Source organism: Salmo trutta, chromosome 26, assembly GCF_901001165.1.
Source record: "Salmo trutta chromosome 26, fSalTru1.1, whole genome shotgun sequence".
NCBI lineage: Eukaryota > Metazoa > Chordata > Actinopteri > Salmoniformes > Salmonidae > Salmo > Salmo trutta.
The window spans coordinates 2,203,072-2,227,361 of record NC_042982.1 but is presented as its reverse complement, the minus strand read 5'-3'; the positions used below and the strand labels follow the sequence as shown (position 1 = coordinate 2,227,361).

At 41.8% G+C, this 24,290-nt stretch overlaps 1 protein-coding gene across 1 annotated transcript in view; it reads right to left on the bottom strand.

Annotated features, from left to right (window-relative positions):
- Window positions 1-3,954: 3,954 nt before the first annotated feature.
- Window positions 3,955-24,290, bottom strand: part of LOC115162875 (segment polarity protein dishevelled homolog DVL-3) — a 65,641-nt gene continuing 45,305 nt past the window's right edge. Inside the window, exons 3-15 of the mRNA XM_029714349.1 lie at window positions 22,841-22,968; window positions 19,968-20,122; window positions 12,232-12,355; window positions 11,547-11,640; window positions 11,355-11,424; window positions 9,088-9,227; window positions 8,257-8,333; window positions 7,524-7,591; window positions 7,168-7,308; window positions 6,493-6,624; window positions 6,216-6,383; window positions 5,776-5,991; window positions 3,955-5,611 (exon numbers count right to left, since the gene is read on the bottom strand). Of these exons, the coding sequence (XP_029570209.1) occupies window positions 5,196-5,611; window positions 5,776-5,991; window positions 6,216-6,383; window positions 6,493-6,624; window positions 7,168-7,308; window positions 7,524-7,591; window positions 8,257-8,333; window positions 9,088-9,227; window positions 11,355-11,424; window positions 11,547-11,640; window positions 12,232-12,355; window positions 19,968-20,122; window positions 22,841-22,968 (1,929 nt within the window). The 3' untranslated portion in view covers window positions 3,955-5,195. The remainder of the gene's footprint in view (window positions 5,612-5,775; window positions 5,992-6,215; window positions 6,384-6,492; window positions 6,625-7,167; window positions 7,309-7,523; window positions 7,592-8,256; window positions 8,334-9,087; window positions 9,228-11,354; window positions 11,425-11,546; window positions 11,641-12,231; window positions 12,356-19,967; window positions 20,123-22,840; window positions 22,969-24,290) is intronic.

Here is a 24,290-nt window from a genome sequence, read left to right as displayed (position 1 = left end):
CATCTTTTGCACTATTGGGGATAGTAGATTGACATAGGCTAGTGCTTTTGCTGTTCATTAGGCTTACTCATCTTGTTGGCTGACAAAGTAAATGTGGGCAGTTCTTCTTATATCTTCAATTTGCGCCTCTGAATTGGATAAGGACACGCGCAGTTGCGTCCCCGATGTTTGTCTTCACTTGTAGCCTGTGAGAAAGACCCGATCACGTGACAGAGAGCCATGTGAGTGGGAAGTGCTTCGAGCACGCAGCCGGGAGAAGAGAATTATATTCAGCCCAAGGGCACAACGGTCACTGGCCTCAAAAAGCATGGATTTTTTTAGGGGGCATTACGGCCACACAACAGGGATGCCAGCCAGGAAATTCGAGGCAATATGAAGTGCTTGTCAAATTGTGAACGAAAGACTGATGAAGTGTACAGCCTCCGCAAAAAACAAAGGAGAGCATTGGGCTATATATGACATGCCTTTCATGTGACTTTTTTCAAACCGTCATTAGAGTCGTATCATGCAGCCTCAGAATGTATTATACATCAAAACATATAGCCCAATGTTTGTATCACAACTGCAGTTACGTAAATAACTCTAAATTAAGCATATAGGAGTACCTGTTTCTTTATTAACTGCTCAACACAGAATAGCTGCATGTGCGCACTCCCTCAAATCGTTTGGAGAAAATAACCTTTCTATTTTATTCAGTTTTGCTCAATTGTATTCCTCAAACTATAAAATAATATAAAATGCCACAGAATACTAAGCAAATCTTGTCTGATAAATGAACTAGTGTATCCCACAGCCATTTGGTATAGCCAGATCAAGGACGAACATAAGGACAACTCAGAGTATGCTATTCTGTTCTTCTGACATAGACTACATTTTCTTCATATCATGTTTCTTTAGACCTGTCTAAAATAAATAATAGATTTATTGTGAAGGTGTAAGCTACATTACATGGATTTATTAGATTTGTAAAAATGTATATTTTCCAAAGGTCTGTATCAGTGGATGGTAGGATATGTGTGGAAGCCAGGAGATTCTAAATGTGTTTGTTAGTTAAACTTAAAGAATAGGACTAAATTAAATCAAACTTTATTTAAAGTACATTCAAATTTTGGGGGGCTGAGATTGAGTCGTGAATGCAACAATTTTTTTTTTTTTTATCTGTAGACAAAGTTGAATTAAAGCCAGATTAAGTCAGTGGCACAGATATCCAAGCAGTAGATACATCTCCTTTAAATATTGATATTTGGTTGTGTTGTCAACCAAACACAATTCAATATTACCTTTGTAATACAGTAAATAGTTTTATTACAAACTAATGTAACGTTCAACCTTAAAATTAGTAACAAATGTCTTATGTAATCGTATAAAGTGTGCATGTTCAAGATAGCATATGCAAAGGTCATCGCAGATCTTCACAATTGCTGTAATAATCTGCACAGAATCTCAAACGGCATTGATCACTTGCACCATGTACTTTGAGTGTAATCTCAACTACAATGCAGGTCACTTGGTCCTGCTATTAGATGAAACACGGAGATAACACAATCTGTTGTATAAATAAACAAAAATATCTGACATTGTATTCCCATTGGAACTTTTCTGTACTTTTAAATGGTTGAAAGTGCAGTGATAGACAATTGGTTGACAACTTAACAAAACGTCAAATTGTTTTTCCATTGGAATTTGATTGTGCTTTTTAGATGGTTGAAAGCATAGTGATCACACATCGGAAATTCAACTAACTTTTGGCTGTCTTTTTGAGGGGTGAATATACATTGTACAAAATACTAGGAACACCATCCTAATATTGAGTTGCACCCCCTTTTGTCCACAGAACAGCCTCAATTTGTCGGGGTATGGACTCTACAAGGTGTCGAAAGCATACCACAGGGATTCTGGCCCGTGTTGACTCCAATGCTTTCCACAGTTGTGTCAAGTTGGCTGGATGTCCATTGGGTGGTGGACCATTCTTGATACACACAGGAAACTGTTGAGCATGAAAAACTCAGCAGCATTGCAGTTCTTGACACACTCAAACCGGTGCGCCTGGCAGCCACTACCATACCCCATTCAAAGGGACTGAAATCGTATCCTCAATGGCACACATACAAAATCCATGTCTCAATTGTCTTAAGGCTTAAAAATCATTTTTTTAACCCGTCTCCTCCCCTTCATCTACTCTGATTGAAATGGATTTAAAAAGTGACATCTATAAGTGGAATTACCTGGTCAGTCTAGGCCTATTCGCATGGGACTAGTATTACTTTAGAACATCGGTTACGTCATTATTTCACCAGCATGTCAGTTTTTCCAGTGGACGATTCGGACAGGATTAGTTTTACCAAATTGACCCTGTAATAAAAAAAATTCCCCTCATTATGATGAAAGCCTCAAATGTCTAGGGATGGCCTAATATTGGAGAAAGTCAAAATAATCATGCACATCCTTAAGAACCATGAACTGTAACCTATGCAGACATTTAATTAACTGACGTATTTGGCAAATTATCTATTCATTGGCACAATATCGTCCACTTCAAGTATGGCACTAGGAAAGTTGATATGTGAAAAAACTATCTGTATGCCACGTGCTTTGTTTTAGGCATCAATTTGTTCCCATGTTCTTACCCAAACTTGGTGACGCACCAGGGATAATAACCTTGAAAAATAAAAAGGAGAGCTGCACACTCTAGGAGCTCGGATTCAATAATTTAATAACCAACGTTTCAACAGCCAAGCTGTCAGGGTATAAAATAAAAATTACCGACATGGCAGATTCGGACAGGACTAAAATCACAGATGTGGGGATATGTGCTTGTGCACATAATTACATTACCTGAGCTGCCCAGTAAAACTTATAAGCCCTATTCGGACGGGATGTCATGGAAAGAGCAGGTGTTCCTAATGTTTTGTATTACCCAATTATCCACATTGAAAAGAAGTTGTGTGCCCAGTGGATAAGAATAGGGCTCCAAATGGAATTCAGAATACTGGTCACCAATCATGCTTCTCCATGCAGCAAATACCTGGATTGTTACCAGTGCTTGTAGTGGAATTAAAAAGGTGCCGGTAGTACTCGCTATAATTTAACCGTGCCAGGTTTCGTATTTTATAGCCAGTATTGTATAAGAGGTGCCGGTACTCAATTAGTATGTCATAAGCAGTAGAGCATGAAAAGTGCCAGTTCTCAGAAGAGACCCACTTTAAACAATGGGCATTTGTCCCAAATGGAACCCTATTCCCTATGTAGTGCACTACTTTTGACCAGGGCAAATAGGGTGCCATTTGGGACACTCTGAATGTTAACCACAAAATGTGAAAACACCAGCAGCGTAGTAACATTACCTCCAGAAATGACAAACCACACAACATGTTCATGTTTAGGCAATAAAACTATGTTTATAAATAAAAAACCTTTGTTTGTTTTTCATGTAATAAATGTAAGGTTTACAAGGTAGGAGACGTTAATACAGTAAATGATACAGAATGTTGATGTTAATGAGGAAAAAGACTAACATATTGCAATGTATTGAGAGATATGAAGAAACATAAGCAACATAAGGCTTCTCAACTTTCCTTTACTAAAATGGCCCTGTGTTGGGGTGACTGTCATTGAAACTCTGTGGACCCTCCATTGCAACCCCTCTTTGAAAATCAACACAGTCCATTCTAGATGGGAGGAGGCTCAGAGAGAGAGCGAAAGACTGTAGAGATCCTATTAACTTACTATTAAAAAAAATGTATATATATATTCTATACTGTGGACAGGGTCGTGTTCATTATCTATCTATCTATCTATATATATATATATATATATATATATATATATTCTATACTGTGGACAGGGTCGTGTTCATTAGGGCATGCAACAGTTTTAAAACGTTTAGCAACAGGAAACTAAAATGAGCATTTCTTATTGGAGAAATATGTTCAAGTAGTCCCTCTGTCTATTTTATTCCGTTTGGTGCCTAATGAACATGACCCAGGTCCCAGGACTGTGTTAAGGATGTTGGTGGTTCTCTCTGTGAGTCTTCTCTGCGCTGCACAGTGGGGCGAAACGGAATGTTCACTCAAATGAACGTCTGAAAAAAAACGGTTTTATTTTCCATCTTTCCATATTGAGTTTCTCAGAAGCTATCTGTATATAAGGAGAGAGATAGAGAAAATTAGAAAGCATAGATGAAAAGGAATTAAGAGGGATAGACATATTTCAACATTAATTTGGGAATTGATCACGTTTCTGTCCAAATTCCAATCAAAGCGAATATGTACTGCAAGTCCATGCATATAGGTATACATTTGTTAGGTCTATCATATCTGACAGATGTAATGGTACTTCTCATTGCTGTACACTAAGCAGCAGCCATGTTAATTGTGATCATAATCCGCTCTAACTAATCAGTGCAATCAATATTGTAAGATGAAGGGTATACAAGCTGAAACTTGCACCAATATATTACACGACACCAGGGTTGGGGTCAATTCCATTTCAATTCGGAAAGTAAACTGAAATCAAAGCTCATCTATGTGGAAAAAATGTGAATTGGAATTTCAATTTACTTCCTGAATTGAACATATTTCTCCAATAAGAAATGCTAATTTTAGTTTCCTGTTGCTAAACGTTTTAAAACTGTTGCATGCCCTAATGAACACGACCCTGTCCACAGTATAGAAAATATATATATATATAGATAGATAGATAAAAACTTTTGAAAGTAATTTAATAGGATGTCCACAGTCTCTCGCTCTCTCTCGGAGCCTCCTCCCATCTAGAATGGACTGTGTTGATTTTTAAAGAGGGGTTGCAATGGAGGGTCCACAGAGATTCAATGACAGTTGAGTGGGACGGGAGAAAATGACAAAAAGAAAACATTCCAACCACATATTGACACACTCATATACACACACACAAACTGATGTGGAAAAGAACATTAACAAAATTGTCTATTTAATGGGGACAAAGGAGAGAGAGCTGCATCCACTCCGATTTTCTTCACTGACGAAAGTACAGGTGCCACAGAACTGGCGACAGACTGAAGAAGAGCTATGCAGTTACACCCACGTTTCTCTCAGAACCACCTGTCTTTCTCTTAGCCTCTATATCCTTTCCTCCTCCTCCACCTCCTTTCTCTCCATACCAGGAAGTTCTGAACACCTGCAGTGAGGATCCGCCCTCTGGATCACCTAACGGACACATCACATGACATCGACAAAGAACTCGCTGGGGTTGCCCATGGCCATGCGGAACGATTGACGCGAGGCGGTGAGTTCGGGGGGCACAGAGGCTAGGTCTCGGCCCGGGGGCGACCCAGGGGGGGCCGTGGTGGGTAGGGAGGGCGGGGGCTGGGCCGGCAGGCCAGGGGGGCCGTACACCAGGCTACCTCTGTGGGAGTGGGTGCTGTGGACACTTTGGGCCAAGCTGTTCAGGCTGTGTGTGCTGCGCATGCTGTGCTCGCTAAGGGGCACCACCACTGAGCGCTCGCTGGGGGGCTTCTCCCTCCTCAGCTCTGATTCGCTGCCGCTTCCTGTCGACTTGGACTCCCCACCGCCTGCCCCCCCAGCAGCTGCTTCCTTCTTACTGCCACTGCGGTTGGACCCGCTGCTACAACTCCCTGCAAAGGAGAGAGAAAGGGAGAGAGGTTGAGAGTTACAGGTTTAAAGACTACACAGGGTATTAATGTGTGTATGTCAGTCCAGACATTTGGTTTGCGTTTCAGTTCTGCGCGTGTTTCTCTGTTAGTTTCCGCGTGTGTCTATGTGTACCGGAGCATCTCACCTTCGCTGTGCTGGCTGCCTGCACTGCCACCCCCTCCAGGTTGGCTTCGGGGGGGCTCGTGCAGAGGGTGTGGGTTGTAGGGGTGTGGGATGGGGTACTGGTAGGGGAAGACCAGGGGCCAGGGGGCAGCCCCAGGATGGGGCAGGGGAGCAAGGGTGTCCTGGTCGGACGCCCCACTCGACCCATCGTGGTCTCCCAGGGAGAGGTTAGCCATATCTGAGAGAGATGGGAGGAGAGAAAATGGGAGGAGGGGAAGGGAGAGAGTAGAGGAGAAGACGAGGGAGAGGAGAGAAAGTAGGATAGGTGGAAGGAGTAAAAAAGATAAACATTACTCTTAACTTCAATATAAATATATGTTGTTAAAGAAGAAAGAGTAAAGGAGAGGTGAAGAGTCATAAAGAAAGCCATCTTGTGGAAGAGAAAGAGATAATAAGACTCACTGCCACAGAGGTCTCCGAAGATGTAGTAGCACTGCTCAGAGAAGGTGATCTTGTTGACGGTGTGCCGGATGTAGCCGGCCTTCAGCAGGTTGCTGGCGTACTTCCTGGCCTCACGGCGGTCAGTGAAGCCCTCCATGTGATGGTAGAGCCAGTCCACCACATCCGAGCCTGGGATGGAGACAGACAGATGGAGAGGGTGAGAGAGACCTTAACAAGAGACCCTATGAAAGCGAGACAATACAGACAGAAGAGAGCAGAGTAAAGAGAGAAAGAATACCTATGAAGGCAGAGGGGATTGTGATCTTGAGCCACATCCTGTCTCGCACTTCCAGGCCAGACTCTAGATTGGCCATCGCTTTGGCAATTGTTGCCATGTCGCTGTGAATGGATAGATGAAAGTCATCAAACCCTGGGAGGGAAAGAAGGAAAGAGAGCAACAGTCAGATAGCTACAGTAGTGAAACAACCCAGCAGGCAAAACTGAGCAAAACTGGTTGAAATTACATCATAACAACATTATTTCAACCAGTTTCGTCCACTGGGAAACACAAAGGGAGCCTTTCATTCATTCAGCAGGAGCAGCAAGAGGGAATTGAGGTAAGCAGAAGTGGCGGTCGTGCAGCGACCCAGCAGGCATTTATTTTATTTGTTATGTCATCATGGTCAGGTTATACTGACTGAAACAGGACATGTTTTTCTACATGTCTTTTTAGAGACCAGAAAAATACATCTTGCCTGATTGTGATCTTGACGTTGCTTTGACCAAAAAACTACCAAAATGTGTTTTTCCACCAGGGGTCGATGTCGTGGTGAAAATTACATTTTTATCTGGTTGTAATCTGGTTAACTGACGTCACAACCACATTTCAACCACAACCTTTTGTAATTAGGTTGTCCAATGCCAACTTTTGCCTGCTGGGGAGGGTGGAGAGGGAAAGGGAGGGGTGACTTACGCTCAGTCTCAGGGATGGAGCTTGACATGGAGGAGCTGATGGTGCTCATAGAAGGATTTGTACCGTACACTGGGTACGCCCCTGTCATTGCTGCAGTGTGGGACACCCAGGCAGCAGGGTCTATGGGACGGATCGGCTCACCTACACAGAGAAAGGGGTGTATCGTCTCTGTGAAACATGATCTAGCTCGAAGACTTTAAGTAATGCTAAAACACATTTACATCGACTTTCCCCCCATGAAAGCAAATGAAAGAATGTCAAATCTTAGAGGTGACATTTGATCTTCCCAAGAGGAAAATATATCCATCTGAGGAAGTGTTTAAAAAGTCATTAAATCTAATAACATGAGTACTCACTTCTCGGCAGTGTGAAGCATCCTCGAGGGTTAGGATCCCAGCACTTAGCCACAGTCAGAGTAATAGGACTGTCAACAATTACACACAGCAGACACTCAGTTAACACACTGTTTATAACACACACACAAACATACCAGAAGCAATGTGTGATCCTCAGTACGTACCAGTGTGTAGGTTTCAGTGTGTGAGAGACTGCTCCTTACCCTGGCTTGTGCACAATCTCCCTCAGTACTCTTACTGCATCATCATTGTGTGATCCTCAGTACGTACCAGCGTGTAGGTTTCAGTGTGTGAGAGACTGCTCCTTACCCTGGCTTGTGCACAATTTCCCTCAGTACACTTACTGCATCATCACTGTGTGATCCTCAGTACGTACCAGTGTGTAGGTTTCAGTGTGAGAGAGACTGCTCCTTACCCTGGCTTGTGCACAATCTCCCTCAGTACACTTACTGCATCATCACTGTGTGATCCTCAGTACGTACCAGTGTGTAGGTTTCAGTGTGTGAGAGACTGCTCCTTACCCTGGCTTGTGCACAATCTCCCTCAGTACTCTTACTGCATCATCACTGTGTGATCCTCAGTACGTACCAGTGTGTAGGTTTCAGTGTGAGAGAGACTGCTCCTTACCCTGGCTTGTGCACAATCTCCCTCAGTACTCTTACTGCATCATCACTGTGTGATCCTCAGTACGTATCAGCGTGTAGGTTTCAGTGTGAGAGAGACTGCTCCTTACCCTGGCTTGTGCACAATCTCCCTCAGTACTCTTACTGCATCATCATTGCTCATGTTCTCAAAGTTAATGTCATTCACCTGGAGAAGAGAGGGAATGAGAGATGGGGGATGTAGAAAAGGGAGAGAAAGAAAGCAGGCAATCCTACCAAACAAGTCCAATTCAAGACCTCAAACCATCCCTCTTATTCTCACTATCTTGTCACTTAAACACCAGTGGAATAAAGTACTTAAGTACAACTACTTTAAAGCACTACTTAAATCGTTTCTGTACTTTCTGTACTTTACTATTCTTTTTTTTTTTTTACCTTCATTTTTACTTCACTACATTCCTAACGAAAATAATGTACTTTTTACTCCATGCATTTTCCCTGAAACCCAAAATTACATTTTGAATGCTTAGCAGGACAGGAAAATGGTCCAATTCACACATTTATCAAGAGAACATCCCTTGTCATCCCTACTGCCTCTGATCTGGCAGACTCACTAAACACAAATGTTTTGTTTGTAAATTATGTCTGAATGTTGGAGTGTACCCCTGGCTGTCTGTAAATTATGTCTGAGTGTTGGAGTGTACCCCTGGCTGTCTGTAAATTAAAAAACAACAACATTGTGCAGTCTCGTTTGCATAATATAAGGATTTTGAAATGATTTATAGTTTGATACTTCAATATATTTTATCAATTACATTTACTTGTGGTACTTAAGTAGTATTTTACTGGGTGACTTAATTTTACTTAAGTCATTTTCTGTTAAGGTATCTTTTCTTTTACTCAAGTATGACAATTGGGTACTTTTCCCACCACTGTTAAACATACACACTCTTAACACACACCTGCAGCAGCATGTCTCCAGGCTCGATGCGTCCATCGGCGGCCACCGCCCCTCCCTTCATGATAGAGCCGATGTAGATTCCTCCATCTCCTTTCTCATTACTCTGACCCACAATACTGATGCCCAGGAAGTTATACTTCTCTGCACGGAGGGAGGAGGAGAGGAGGAAGGATAAGTAATGACAAGAGAAAGAAAGAGTGTTGAACAAAAAAAAGGATACCTTCACTACAGAGTGAAGGAGAAGTATGAATCCCTCTTCAAAAAGGGAGAGGCCTCTGGTCTCTTCTTGGCCTCTGGTCTCGTATTCACAAAGCTTCTCGGCGAAGGAGTTCTGATCTACTGGTTGAATCAACATTGTTTCCACGTCATTCAACCCCAAAAAACAATGTGATGACATTGAAACAATGTGGAAAGGGCATTTAGTCTTTTTTTCACCCAACTTTTAACCTAAATCCTGGTGAAATGGTGAAATGTGTTGTTGATTTCAGGTTAAATTCATGGTAGTTGACAGCTCAACCAAATCTAAATCAAAATTAGACGTTAAGCTGACGTCTGTGCCCAGTGTGTGGTCTTTGAATCTTTAAGTCAAGGCATAAGTCACTAGATATACAGTGGGGAGAACAAGTATTTGATACACTGCCGATTTTGCAAAGCATGTAGAGGTCTGTAATTTTTATCATAGGTACACTTCAACTGTGAGAGACGGAATCTAAAACAAAAATCCAGAAAATCACATTGTATGATTTTTAAGTAATTAATTTGCATTTTATTGCATGGCATAAGTATTTGATACATCAGAAAAGCAGAACTTAATATTTGGTACAGAAACCTTTGTTTGCAATTACAGAGATCATACGTTTCCTGTAGTTCTTGACCAGGTTTGCACACACAGCAGCAGGGATTTTGGCCCACTCCTCCATACAGACCTTCTCCAGATCCTTCAGGTTTCGGGGCTGTCGCTGGGCAATACGGACTTTCAGCTCCCTCCAAAGATTTTCTATTGGGTTCAGGTCTGGAGACTGGCTAGGCCACTCCAGGACCCTGAGATGCTTCTTACGGAGCCACTGCTTAGTTGCCCTGGCTGTGTGTTTTGGGTCGTTGTCATGCTGGAAGACCCAGCCACGACCCATCTTCAATGCTCTTACTGAGGGAAGGAGGTTGTTGGCCAAGATCTCGCGATACATGGCCCCATCCATCCTCCCCTCAATACGGTGCAGTCGTCCTGTCCCCTTTGCAGAAAAGCATCCCCAAAGAATGATGTTTCCACCTCCATGCTTCACGGTTGGGATGGTGTTCTTGGGGTTGTACTCATCCTTCTTCTTCTTCCAAACACGGCGAGTGGAGTTTAGACCAAAAAGCTCTATTTTTGTCTCATCAGACCACATGACCTTCTCCCATTCCTTCTCTGGATCATCCACATGGTCATTGGCAAACTTCAGACGGGCCTGGACATGCACTGGCTTGAGCAGGGGGACCTTGCGTGCACTGCAGGATTTTAATCTATGACAGCGTAGTGTGTTACTAATGGTTTTCTTTGAGACTGTGGTCCCAGCTCTCTTCAGGTCATTGACCAGGTCCTGCCGTGTAGTTCTGGGCTGATCCCTCACCTTCCTCATGATCATTGATGCCCCACGAGGTGAGATCTTGCATGGAGCCCCAGACCGAGGGTGATTGACCGTCATCTTGAACTTCTTCCATTTTCTAATAATTGCGCCAACAGTTGTTGCCTTCTCACCAAGCTGCTTGCCTATTGTCCTGTAGCCCATCCCAGCTTTGTGCAGGTCTACAATTTTATCCCTGATGTCCTTACACAGCTCTCTGGTCTTGGCCATTGTGGAGAGGTTGGAGTCTGTTTGATTGAGTGTGTGGACAGGTGTCTTTTATACAGGTAACGAGTTCAAACAGGTGCAGTTAATACAGGTAATGAGTGGAGAACAGGAGGGCTTCTTAAAGAAAAACTAACAGGTCTGTGAGAGCCGGAATTCTTACTGGTTGGTAGGTGATCAAATACTTATGTCATGCAATAAAATGCAAATGAATTACTTAAAAATCATACAATGTGATTTTCTGGATTTTTGTTTTAGATTCCGTCTCTCACAGTTGAAGTGTACCTATGATAAAAATTACAGACCTCTACATGATTTGTAAGTAGGAAAACCTGCAAAATCGGCAGTGTATCAAATACTTGTTCTCCCCCCTGTATATAATATATCATATAGATGTAAACTTATATACTTTATACAGATATAGGCTAACTGTACTACTCACCCATATTTAAAGTGACAGTGATGATGTTCAGTGACATGGTGGAATCTGTGACGCTGCTGAAAGAGGACGACTGGACAGAAAGAGAGGGAGGAGTAGAGGAATGACTGAAAGAGATCGAGGTGAGGACATGCACAAGGACCACTGAACACAAAGCAAACTGGCATCTATGTGGTCTGTGTGTGTGTGTCTTACCCTCTCCATCCGTGGCGCTTTGGGTTTCCGCCGTCGCCGCCGATGTCGTCTCACGAGCCTCGACGACGTGCTCTGCTCCGTGGAGCCACTGAACCTGTGGGTGATGACATCACAGAGGTGACATTACTCACTCCGGTGTCATGACACACAACGCACACTCATCTGCCAGTGGTTAAATTGCTGCATGTGATTCCATACATTTGAGCCAACCATAAATGTGGCCATTGAGCTGAAAGAGAAAAACAACAGTATTTAGTGTGGGTTTTCTAGAGCATATGATGTGTGGGAGCTTAAATAAGAATTGTTAGCGATCATGTAGAGTGTATACATCGAGTGGATGCGCAACGTGGTCCATTTTTTCATGTGAGAGAACACATTTCTTTGTGTCTTGGGTACATGTATGTGAGTGTGAGTATAAATGAATGAGTAGTCAATCCCCTCCCTACCACTTCCTCTTGGCTCTAACCCTTCAGGGCCTATTGCAACCAACATTGGCAGCAATGAACAACCTTGAGGTGATCTCTACGTGTTAAAGGGAGGTTCCACTCAAAATACAACCCAACATGATTTTTTTATTTATGGTGGCTGTAGTTGATTTGCCAAGTTTGGGGATATTTAGTCCCCTTACTGAGATAATTAAAAGCCATATTTTGTTGATTCATCAGTGTTTGTGTGTGGTGCTCACCGACTGGGTGCATCATCGTCTTCAGAGTCGAAGAAGCTTGTCGTTTCCAGCTCAGAACTCATCAGCGTTGACGAGCTCTCGTAGCCCGGCAGCTCCGGACGCGTGTGACCATTCAACCTGCCACCTGAGGAGGACGCCAGACAAGCGGAAGAGAGGAGGTCAACCGGGTAGTATTCAGTAGGCACCAAATGGAAGAAAAAGGACTGAAATAGGAAGGGAGTACCTGGACTTGTCCAATAAGAAACACAAATTATTTTTCAAAACACCAGTTTTTTTTGTAAGCAAAATATTTTGCTATGGTGTGTCCTAATAACAATATCAATACTCTGGCCTCCCGGGTGGCGCAGTGGTTCAACCCAGAATCTCTGTGCCACCAGAGATTCTGGGTTCGAGCCCAGGCTCTGCCGCAGCCGGCTGCGACCGGGAGGTCCATGGGGCGACGCACAATTGGCCCAGCGTCTTGGTTAGGGAGAGTTTGGCCGGCAGGGATATCCTTGTCTCATCGTGCACTAGCGACTTCTGTGGCGGGCCAGGTGCAGTGCATGCTGACCAGGTCGCCAGGTGTACGGTGTTTCCTCCGACACATTGGTGCGGCTGGCTTCCGGGTTGGATGTGCATTGTGTCAAGAAGCAGTGTGGCTAGGTTGGGTTGTGTTTCGGAGGATGCATGGCTCTCGACCTTCGCCTCTCTCAAGTCCGTACGGGAGTTGCAGCGATGAGACAAGACAGAGAAAAACCTACTACCAATTGGATACCACAAAAAAGGGGTAAAATAATAATTTTAAAAAACAAACAATATCAATGATGTCACACAGTACATAATTACCTTTTCACACAATGTGCCGACCTGAACTAAACTGTGCTGGTTCCGATATTTTCTTTTCAACATGGTTCAACTATGGTGGTTGTGTAACCAGGCCACCTCAGTATGGCTCTGCTCAAGGTTCAGAATCACTTCTCTTTGATTTCTCACAACCTTTCTTTGCCTACTTCATAGTGTCAGAGTGACGTTTACAGAGCATTGGAGTAAAGACCTCGCCCCCCTCTGACATTTCGAGGAGGCGGGGAGAGAGGATGCAAGGAATCGAGGAAAAACCTTTGAGGTTCACCCATTGACTCTTTGGGGTCAGGTGCCCTAAAAATAGTGGACTGGACCTTCAACATCAAAATAACACATATGGCCACCCATGATTCAAACCCTGCCCTTAGGCACAGATCGAGGATCAGCTTACTCTCCCAACATCCTTTAAAATAAATATTCTTCAGGATTGGTGGGTCCCCTGCGAGACGGTTGAGCTAACGTAGGCTAATGCAATTAGCATGCAGTTGAAAGTAACAAAAACATTTCCCAGGACATAGACATATCTGATATTGGCAGAAAGCTTAAATTCTTGTTAATCTAACTGCACTGTCCAATTTACAGTAGCTATTACAGTGAAATAATACCATGCTATTGTTTGAGGAGAGTGCACAGTTTTGAACATGAACAGTTATTAATAAACAAATTAGGCAAATTCTGGCAGTCTTAATACAATATTTTGAACAGAAATGCAATGGTTCATTGATTCAGACTAAAACTTTGCACATACACTGCTGCCATCTAGTGGCCAATATCTGAATTGCAACTGGGCTGGAATAATACATGTTGGCCTTTCTCTTGTATTTCAAAGATGGTACAAAAAAAATACAAAAAAACGTTTTTTTTATTTTCTTTGTATTATATTTTACCAGATCTAATGTGTTATATTCTCCTGCATTCCTTTCACATTTACACAAACTTCAAAGTGTTTCCTTTCACATGGTACCAAGAAAATGCATATCCTTTCTTCAGGGAAAGAGCTACAGGCAGTTAGATTTAGGTATGTCATTTTAGGGAAAAATTGAAAAAAGGGGCCAATCGTTAAGAGTTTTTAAGGAGAATGCAAAAACAATTCTAGATCAGCATCCATGAGCAACCTCCTCCTATTCCTCCAATAATAAATGGCAGTATCAAAAGTGCTCTGTGTCAATATATGCAGGGATACTGGATATGATATAAAATCTAGTAGTGAGAAAGGAATTCTATTTTTTGGTGGGCATAATAGTCCATGGGCCAGAGGGCCACATTTGTCCACTTTGTTGCGGAAGGTAGCCCAGTGGTTAGAGTGTTGGACTAGTAACCGAAAGGTTGCAAGATCGAATCCCCAAGCTGACAAGGTAAAACTCTGTCGTTCCGCCCCTGAACAAGGCAGTTAACCCACTAGGGTCATTGAAAATAAGAATTTGTTATTAACTGACTTGCCTAATTAAATAAAGGTAAAATAAAAATTATTTAAACAAATAAAAAAAGTATAATGTTGATTCTGTGGATTATATTTTGGTATGATTACCACTTATCGAAGGTAGCTAAAATGTGGTTATCACTGTATTATTATATGTTATGACACCTAAACAATGAGTTGGGCCAACAGGATTGAGATGACATTTTCTCATACTAAGGTAATTTATATACAGTATTATTAACTTCATAATACAACAATAACTAAGGTATGAATCCAATGAATTCGTAATGACATCTGTGGGCTCACCTTGGGGGGTTCAAAGGTAATACATGTATGCATTTTGGGGTACATCGAGACAGAATGGGCAGTATTGGGATGGACTCTATGATCACATGGTACCCTACATGATAACTACACCAAATTTCACACAGAACAAGGGACCCACTGGGAAAGTTTTTTTTGCCATACAGTGATAGTAGATTTTGCCTATAATCAGTCCCAGCAGCCTATTTTCAGGATGGCCGCCATTAACTTATTAAATGGGGATAAACTGCATTGATTTTGCATGACCATAACTGAATAAATAATTGGTGTAATAAGACCAACAATTGCTTAAAACGTGTGTTACAATGATAACTAAATGATGGCCCAAGTATGTCAGTTATATTCATTTAGCAAAATATTACCAGAATAGTGGTAAAAATAAGTTAAAAAAATTGTCTGAATTGCGAAGTCGTTTCATTTTACATTAAAACTCACATTCACTGATGTCTATTGATAAAAATTATGATTCTATAAATTGTTAACATCAAGAAATGTGATGTGAAACTCACCCCTTACATTGCATTCTATATGAAATCCCATAGGAATGGATAACATTGAGCAAAGAAGTACAGGTAACCCATTTTCTCAAAATGCCTTCATAATGAGTGCACCAAACTTTACATAAAGCTGGGAAATGTCTAAACAATGATGCCTAGCTATTGCTGGTTTATCCATAGGGTACACATTTTCCAATATGACCATCAACAGGCTCTATTGGATTGGTCTGACATTGCCAGAACCCTCAATAATGTTTGTATTTACAATGTATCCCCATTAGCTGCTGCCAAGGCAGCAGCTACTCTTCCTGGGGTCCATAAAAATTAAGGCAGTTATACAATTTTAAAACATTACAATTCATTCACAACACATTAAGTGTGTGCCCTCAGGCCCCTTCTCTACTACCACATATCTACAATACAAAATCCATGTGTACGTGTGTGTATAGTGCGTAAGTTATCGTGTATTTGTTTGTGTTGCTTCACAGTCCCCGCTGTTCCATTAGGTGTATCTGTTTTTTAAATCTAATTTTACTGCTTGCATGAGTTACTTGATGTGGAATAAAGTTCAATGTAGTCATGGCTCTATGTAGTACTGTGTGCCTACCGTAGTCTGTTCTGACTGTGAAGAGACCTCTGGTGGCATGTCTTGTGGGGTATGCATGGGTGTCTGAGCTGTGTGCCAGTAGTTCAAACAGACAGCTCAGTGCATTCAACATGTCAACACCTCTCACAAATACAAGCAGTGATGACGTCAATCTCTCCTCCACTTTGAGCCAGGAGAGATTGACATGCATGTTATTAATATTAGCTCTCTTCGTACATCGAAGGGCCAGCCGTGCTGCCACTGAATTTTGGCCCATTCCTCCTGACAGAGCTGGTGTAACTGAGTCAGGTTTGTAGGCCTCCTTGCTCGCACACACTTTTTAGTTCTGCACAAAAATTTTCTGTGGGATTGAGGTCAGGGCTTTGTGATGACCACTCCAATACCTTGACTTTGTGTCCTTAAGCCATTTTCCACAACTTTGGAAGTATGCTTGGGGTCATTGTCCATTTAGAAGACCCATTTGCAACCAAGCTTTAACTTCCTGACTGATGTCTTGAGATGTTGCTTCATTATATCCACAATTTTCCGCCTCATGATGCCATCTATTTTGTGAAGTGCAGCAGTCCCTAATGCAGCAAAACACCCCCACGACATGATGCTGCCACTCCCGTGCTTCACGGTTGGGATGGTGTTCTTCGGCTTGCAAGCCTCCCCCTTTTTCCTCCAAACATAATGATGTTCATTACGGCCAAACAGTTCTATTTTTCTTTCATCAGACCAGAGGACATTTCTCCAAAAAGTACAATCTTTGTCCCCATGTGCAGTTGCAAACCGTAGTCTGGCTTTTTTATCGCGGTTTTGGAGCAGTGGCTTCTTCCTTGCTGAGCAGCCTTTCAGGTTATGACGATATAGGACTCATTTTACTGTGGATATAGATACTTTGTACCTGTTTCCTCCAGCATCTTCACAATGCCCTTTGCTGTTGTCCTGGGATTGATTTGCACTTTTCGCATCAAAGTACGTTCATCTCTAGGAGACAGAATGCGTCTCCTTCCTGAGCGGTATGACGGCTGCGTGGTCCCATGGTGTTTATACTTGTTTACTATTGTTTGTACAGATGAACATGGTACCTTCAGGCGTTTGGAAATTGATCCCAAGGATGAACCGGACTTGTGGAGGTCTACAATTTTCTTTCTGAGGTCTTGGCTGATTTCTTTTGATTTTCCCATGATGTCAAGCAAAGAGGCACTGAGTTTGAAGGTAGGCCTTGAAATACATCCACAGGTACACCTCCAATTGACTCAAATGATGTCAATAAGCCTATCAGAAGCTTCGAAAGCCATGACATCATTTTATGGAATTTCCCAAGCTGTTTAAAAGGCACAGTCAACTTAGTGTATGTAAACTTCTGACCCACTGGAATTGTGATATAGTGAATTATAAGTGAAATAATCTGTCTGTAAACAATTGTTGGAAAAATGACTTGTGTCATGCACAAAGTAGATGTCCTAACTGACTTGCCAAAACTATAGTTTGTTAACAAGAAATGTGTGGAGTGGTTGAAAAACGAGTTTTAATGACTCCAACCTAAGTGTATGTAAACTTCCGACTTCAACTGTACATACAAACATTTGCAAAAAACATATATGGGGGATTGAAAGTGATGCAGACAATTACATTGATGGAAGCTACAATCTATCTGCAAGATTAAAGCTGATCCACCCCTAAAAAATTATTAAAACAAATAAAAACATTACGGAGTGGTCACATTAACATTACAGAGTAATCACATTAACATTACATAGTGGTAACATTAACATTACAGAGCAGTCACATTAACATTACTGAGTAGTCACATTTACACTACAAATTAGTCACATGAACATTACAGTGGTTACATTAACATAACAAAGTAGTCACATTAACATAAAGTAGTCACATTAACATTAGAGTGGTTACATTAACATTACAGTGGTTACATTAACATAACAAAGTAGTAACATTAACATAAAGTAGTCACATTAACATTAGAGTGGTTACATTAACATTAGAGTGGTTACATTAACATTACACAGAGCAGTCACATTAACATTACAACGTAGTCACATTAACATTACAACGTGGTGACATTAGCATTACAAAGTGGTGACATTAGCATTACAAAGTGGAACATTAGCATTACAAAGTGGAACATTAGCATTACAAAGTGGTGACATTAGCGTTACAAAGTGGTGACATTAGCATTACAGCGTGGTGACATTAGCATTACAAAGTGGTGACATTAACATGACAGAATAGTCACATTAAGAAACAGAGATTTCATTAACATTACAGAGTGGTTACATTAACATTACAGAGTAGTCACATTAACATTACAGAGCGGTCACATTAACATTACAGAGCGGTCACATTAACATTACAGAGTGGTCACATTAACATTACAGAGCGGTCACATTAACATTACAGAGTGGTCACATTAACATTACAGAGTGGTCACATTAACATTACAGAGCGGTCACATTAACATTACAGTGCAGTCACATTAACATTACAGAGCGGTCACATTAACATTACAGAGTGGTCACATTAACATTACAGAGCAGTCACATTAACATTACAGAATGGTCACATTAACATTACATAGCAGTCACATTAACATTACAGAGTGGTCACATTAACATTACAGAGCAGTCACATTAACATTACAGAATGGTCACATTAACATTACAGAGCAGTCACATTAACATTACAGAGCGGTCACATTAACATTACAGAGCAGTCACATTAACATTACAGAGTGGTCACATTAACATTACAGAGCAGTCACATTAACATTACAGAATGGTCACATTAACATTACAGAGCAGTCACATTAACATTACAGAGCGGTCACATTAACATTACAGAGCAGTCACATTAACATTACAGAGTGGTCACATTAACATTACAGAGCAGTCACATTAACATTACAGAATGGTCACATTAACATTACATAGCAGTGACATTAACATTACAGAGTGGTTACATTAACATTACAGAGTGGTTACATTAACATTACAGAGTGGTTACATTAACATTACAGAGCGGTTACATTAACATTACATAGCAGTCACATTAACATTACAGAGTGGTCACATTAACATTACATAGCAGTCACATTAACATTACAGAGTGGTTACATTAACATTACAGAGTGGTTACATTAACATTACATTTTATGTGGACTCCAGGAAGAGTAGGTGCTGCATGTGCAGTAGCTAATGGGGGCGTTTTGTGGTCAAATCTCATTCAAACCCTGCACTTATTAGGTCATTCGCCCTGACCTCAATAAAAGGTCAATTTTTTATATTATGAGTCACTAAACTACTATATAGTGAGGACACCAAATCCAGGGAGAAAATATGCTTTTCAGATCTTGAAAGGAACGAAGCCCTTGCAGGTTGAAAATATCCTTTAAAAAAATAGACCAACGAGGGAATATAAAGGGCATAGATCCAGATAAAAAAAAAAAATAACATCGTTATTCCAAATAGTATATAACTCATGAAAATTACAAATTGTGCCCAGATAATTATTGACTTGGTAAAAGTCTATAAAAAAAATTCCCCAATAGATCCCATAAAAGAATAAGCAGGGTTTTTTTTTGCTTCATGGCAGAAAGAAGGTCTGGAATTCTAATTGGGTGGGACTTGGCCTCCTCTATTATTTCCCAGTATGACTAATTTCCCTAAAACAGTTCTGCTATTTGTAACATTGTTTTTTCAATGATGAGTCAGTCTAGTTAAATCATTAGATGTGATAGCAAAAAAAGACCAAATCCCATGGTTTTTAAGATGAGATCCAACCATTTAACATTCCAACTTGTCTCTACATTATTTTATCAGCGAGTGAACATTCTATTGCATCAACTCCCATACAACAAGATATATAAAGGTGTTAAACACATAGAAAGGGGTTATCATATATCAATTTGATCAGGGGCTTGTGGGGAACAATTTAATACCATCAAACCTTAATACCATCAAACTGGACACATTTTTCAGCTGGCCCATGGAGTATAAGTGGGATAGGCTGAGGAATGAAGGCAGATGGACAGACCAAGTCTTACCATGGTCATGAGTGTCTTTCTCTTTCCATCGCGGCCTCTCTCTCTCCCTCTCCCTGCCCCGGTCTCTCTCCCACTCCCTCTCTCTCTGTACCAACACGACCGACTCCATCTCTGTCTCGTTGTCCAGGTTGTCCTGACTGCCAGCAGCGTTCGCACTGATGGGCAGGTGGGAAAAAAGTCAAAGGAGGAGTAAAAAAGAAGGAAGAGATGAAAGAGAAACATTTTATTCAAAGGGATTATATTTAAAAAAGATTTGTCTCTTTTCCCTTCTCCTACACACAACTGTTTGACAGATGATAGACCAGCAAGTTCCAGACCCCTGCCGTTTAAGTGTCAAGTGCTGGTATCAGAATGTCAGTGTGTTTTAATGTCAGCCTCACCAGAGCATGCCGGGAGCTAGCTACAAAGAGAACGTGAGCGCCTGTCTGTGTGTGTGTGTGTATCTGCTGCATGCGTGTGCACACTGTCTGTGGTTGCGTACATGCATGTATATGTGTGCGCATGCATACACGAACACATGCGTGTATGTGTGCATAATAGGATGTGCATGTGAGCACTGCAGTGAGCCAAGTTGCCGTAACCAGTGCTGACCAGCAGAGGGAAAAGGCTGTTCTCTCTGTGTTGTGGTTGTCAGATAAAGACCTGCCCAGCTGGCTGATTTAATATTGCCATCTAGTTCTCAGGGGGAACATGGTCTTACAGCCCAACACCGTGCAGGACGTTTGGCATTTGCCAGAGAACACCAAGATTGGCAAATTCGCCACTGGCACACTGTGCTCTTCACAGATGAAAGCAGGTTCACACTGAGCACGTGACAGACGTGACAGAGTCTGGAGATCCCGTGGAGAACGTTCTGCTGCCTGCAACATCCTCCAGCATGACCGGTTTGGCGGTGGGTCAGTCATGGTGTGGGGTGGCATTTCTTTGGGGGGCCGCACAGCCCTCCATGTGCTCGCCAGAGGTAGCCTGACTGCCATTAGGTAACGAGATAAGATCCTCAGACCCCTTGTGAGACCATATGCTGGTGCTGTTGGCCCTGGGTTCCTCCTAATGCAAGACAATGCTAGACCTCATGTGGCTGGAGTGTGTCAGCAGTTCCTGCAAGAGGAAGGCATTGATGCTATGGACTGGCCCGCCCGTTCCCCAGACCTGAATCCAATTGAGCACATCTGGGACATCATGTCTCGCTCCATCCACCAACGCCACGTTGCACCAGACTGTCCAGGAGTTGGCGGATGCTTTAGTCCAGGTCTGGGAGGAGATCCCTCAGGAGACCATCCGCCACCTCATCAGGAGCATGCCCAGGCGTTGTAGGGAGGTCATACAGGCACGTGGAGGCCACACACACTACTGAGCCTCATTTTGACTTGTTTTAAGGACATTAAATCAAAGTTGGATCAGCCTTTAGTGTGGTTTTCCACTTTAATTTTGAGTGTGACTCCAAATCCAGACCTCCATGGGTTGATAAATTGGATTTCCATTGATTATTTTTGTGTGATTTTGTTGTCAGCACATTCAACTATGTAAAGAAAAAAGTATTTAATGAGATTATTTCATTCATTCAGATCTAGGATGTGTTATTTTAGTGTTCCCTTTATTTTTTTTGAGCAGTGTATATACCCCCTGAGAACTAGATGGCAATATTAAATCAGCCAGCTGGGCAGGTCTTTATCTGACAACCACAACACAGAGAGAACAGCCTTTTCCCTCTGCTGGTCAGCACTGGTTACGGCAACATGGCTCACTGCAGCGCTCACATGCACATCCTATTATGCACACATACACGCATGTGTTCGTGCATGCATGCGCACACATATACATGCATGTACGCAACCACACACACACACACACACACACAGTGTGCACACGCATGCAGCAGATACACATTACAGAGTGGTGATCTATCGATCGATCGAGACACAGACAGACAGACAGACAGACAGACAGACAGACAGACAGACAGACAGACAGACAGACAGACAGACAGACAGACAGACAGACAGACAGACAGACAGACAGACAGACAGACAGACAGACAGACAGACAGACAGACACAGACAGACAGACAGACAGACAGACAGACAGACAGACACAGACAGACAGACAGACAGAGACAGACAGACAGACAGACAGAAACTAGATTTGATTTGGATAAAATGAAAAATGCATATAAGGAAATCACACACAGAGCCACAGACACACACACACAGTAAGTATTTAGCTCTACACCTCACCATAGCTAAGCCAACGCCACAATGATCAATAGAAGCGCTGAGAAACATTTATTGGCATGTCTGATTAGATGTCTGGGAAGGTTGATTAGGTTTAAAGTAAATGGAGCCTGGTCGCTATTAGTGCGTGTTTTTGTTTAACTATCCTTTTGGGGAAATTTTGCCGATCCCTACGAGGACAAATGCTACTTTAGGCTTGGGGGTTAGGTTTAGGGTTACAGTTTAGTTTAGTATTAGGTTTAGTATTAGTGTTAGAGGTTAAGGTTAGGTTTAGGGTTAAGGTAAGGCTTAGGTTAAGGGTAAGGGAAAATAGGATTTTGGATGGATAGCAATACAAAACTGTGTATGTGTGTGTGTGAGGGGGGGGGGGGCTGGCAAGAGGACAGAGGTCTCTACCTCTGTTACTGAATATACAAGAAGCACAGGATTTTGTTCAGCCCAGAATCAGGTGTGTAGTTGCTGGGATAGAACAGAAGGCTGCAACCCTGTAGCCCTGCTGGACTGGAGTTTAACAACCCCTGACAGTCAAAGGCATAGAGTTTGAACTGTCACTAGTATCTACCCATCTCTATGCCAGATGGATCAACTAGCCACACAGACACACACACACACACACACACACACCACTTTTCAGATACTGACTGGAAAGAGGGGGGTCTTGAGTCTCCGATGCCACCGGTCCTCTCCAAAGGGAGTGGCAGCTCTGCCTGGCTGTTTGCACACGTAGAACCCCCATCTGAACCGCCGTGAGAACCATCTGCTGACACCAACTGGGGAGAAAGAGTATTATTATTCCTTGTGTTTACTTTGACAATATAAAGTGCATTCAGACCTCTTGACTTTTACCACATTTTGTTGCATTACAGCCTTATTTTGAAATGGATTAAATCGTTTTTCCCCCTCATCAATCTACACACAATACCCCATAACGACAGAGTGAAAACAGGTTTTTAGAAATGTTTGGTAATTTATCAAAAAAACTAAATACCTTATTTACATAAGTATTCAGACCCTCTGCTATGAGAGTCGAAATTGAGCTCAGGGGCATCCTGTTTCCATTTATCATCCTTGAGATGTTTCTACAACTTGATTGGAGTCCACCTAATCCATTTTAGAATAAGGCTGTAACGTAACAAAATGTGGAAAAAGTCAAGGGGTCTGAATACTTTACGAATACACTGTAAGTGCTTTAACTTTCCATGTCTAAAAAGTATATTGAATTGAGAGAGAGAAAGTGAGAGAGTAAGATAACGATAAAGAGAGAGGTGAAGGGGTTTAGACAAACCTCAAATAACACCCTATTCCCCATTATATTGCACTACTTTTGACCAGAATCCTATGTTTGTCATTATACTACTAACTTGATTCTAGGGCTCTATTCAAAAGTAGTGCACTACATGAGGAAATGGGCATAATTTGAGACACATTCAGATTGTAAGTAACAAAGTCATGATTTTGGGAATTAGTCTGTATGCGTAACAGTCTGTCGGAATTGTAAATGTGCTCATTGACTAGGTGGACACAAGACAGACACAAATACAGTCCATCATTTACACAGACGTACACACACACACACACACACACACACACACACACACCCTTGCTCTTATGATGGACAATTGTATGTTTGTGCTTTTCTAATAACCAATTTGGGTTCTACGTTTGTGCTTTTCTAATAACCAATTTCTGTGTTTTACGTTTGTGCTTTTCTAATAACCAATTTCTGTGTTCTACGTTTGTGCTTTTCTAATAACCAATTTCTGTGTTCTACGTTTGTGGTTTTCTGATAACCAATTTCTGTGTTCTACGTTTGTGCTTTTCTGATAACCAATTTCTGTGTTCTATGTTTGTGCTTTTCTAATAACCAATTTCTGTGTTCTGTTTGTGCTTTTCTAATAACCAATTTCTGTGTTCTACGTTTGTGCTTTTCTAATAACCAATTTCTGTGTTCTATGTTTATTCTTTTCTATTAACCAATTTCTGTGTTCATGCATGTGACTGATTGAACGACTCCTCACTATCAGTATCTGCAATTTGGCAGTACGACCAGACCCTTGTTTTGAGAACGAAAGATATCTCAGTTTCAAGGTCT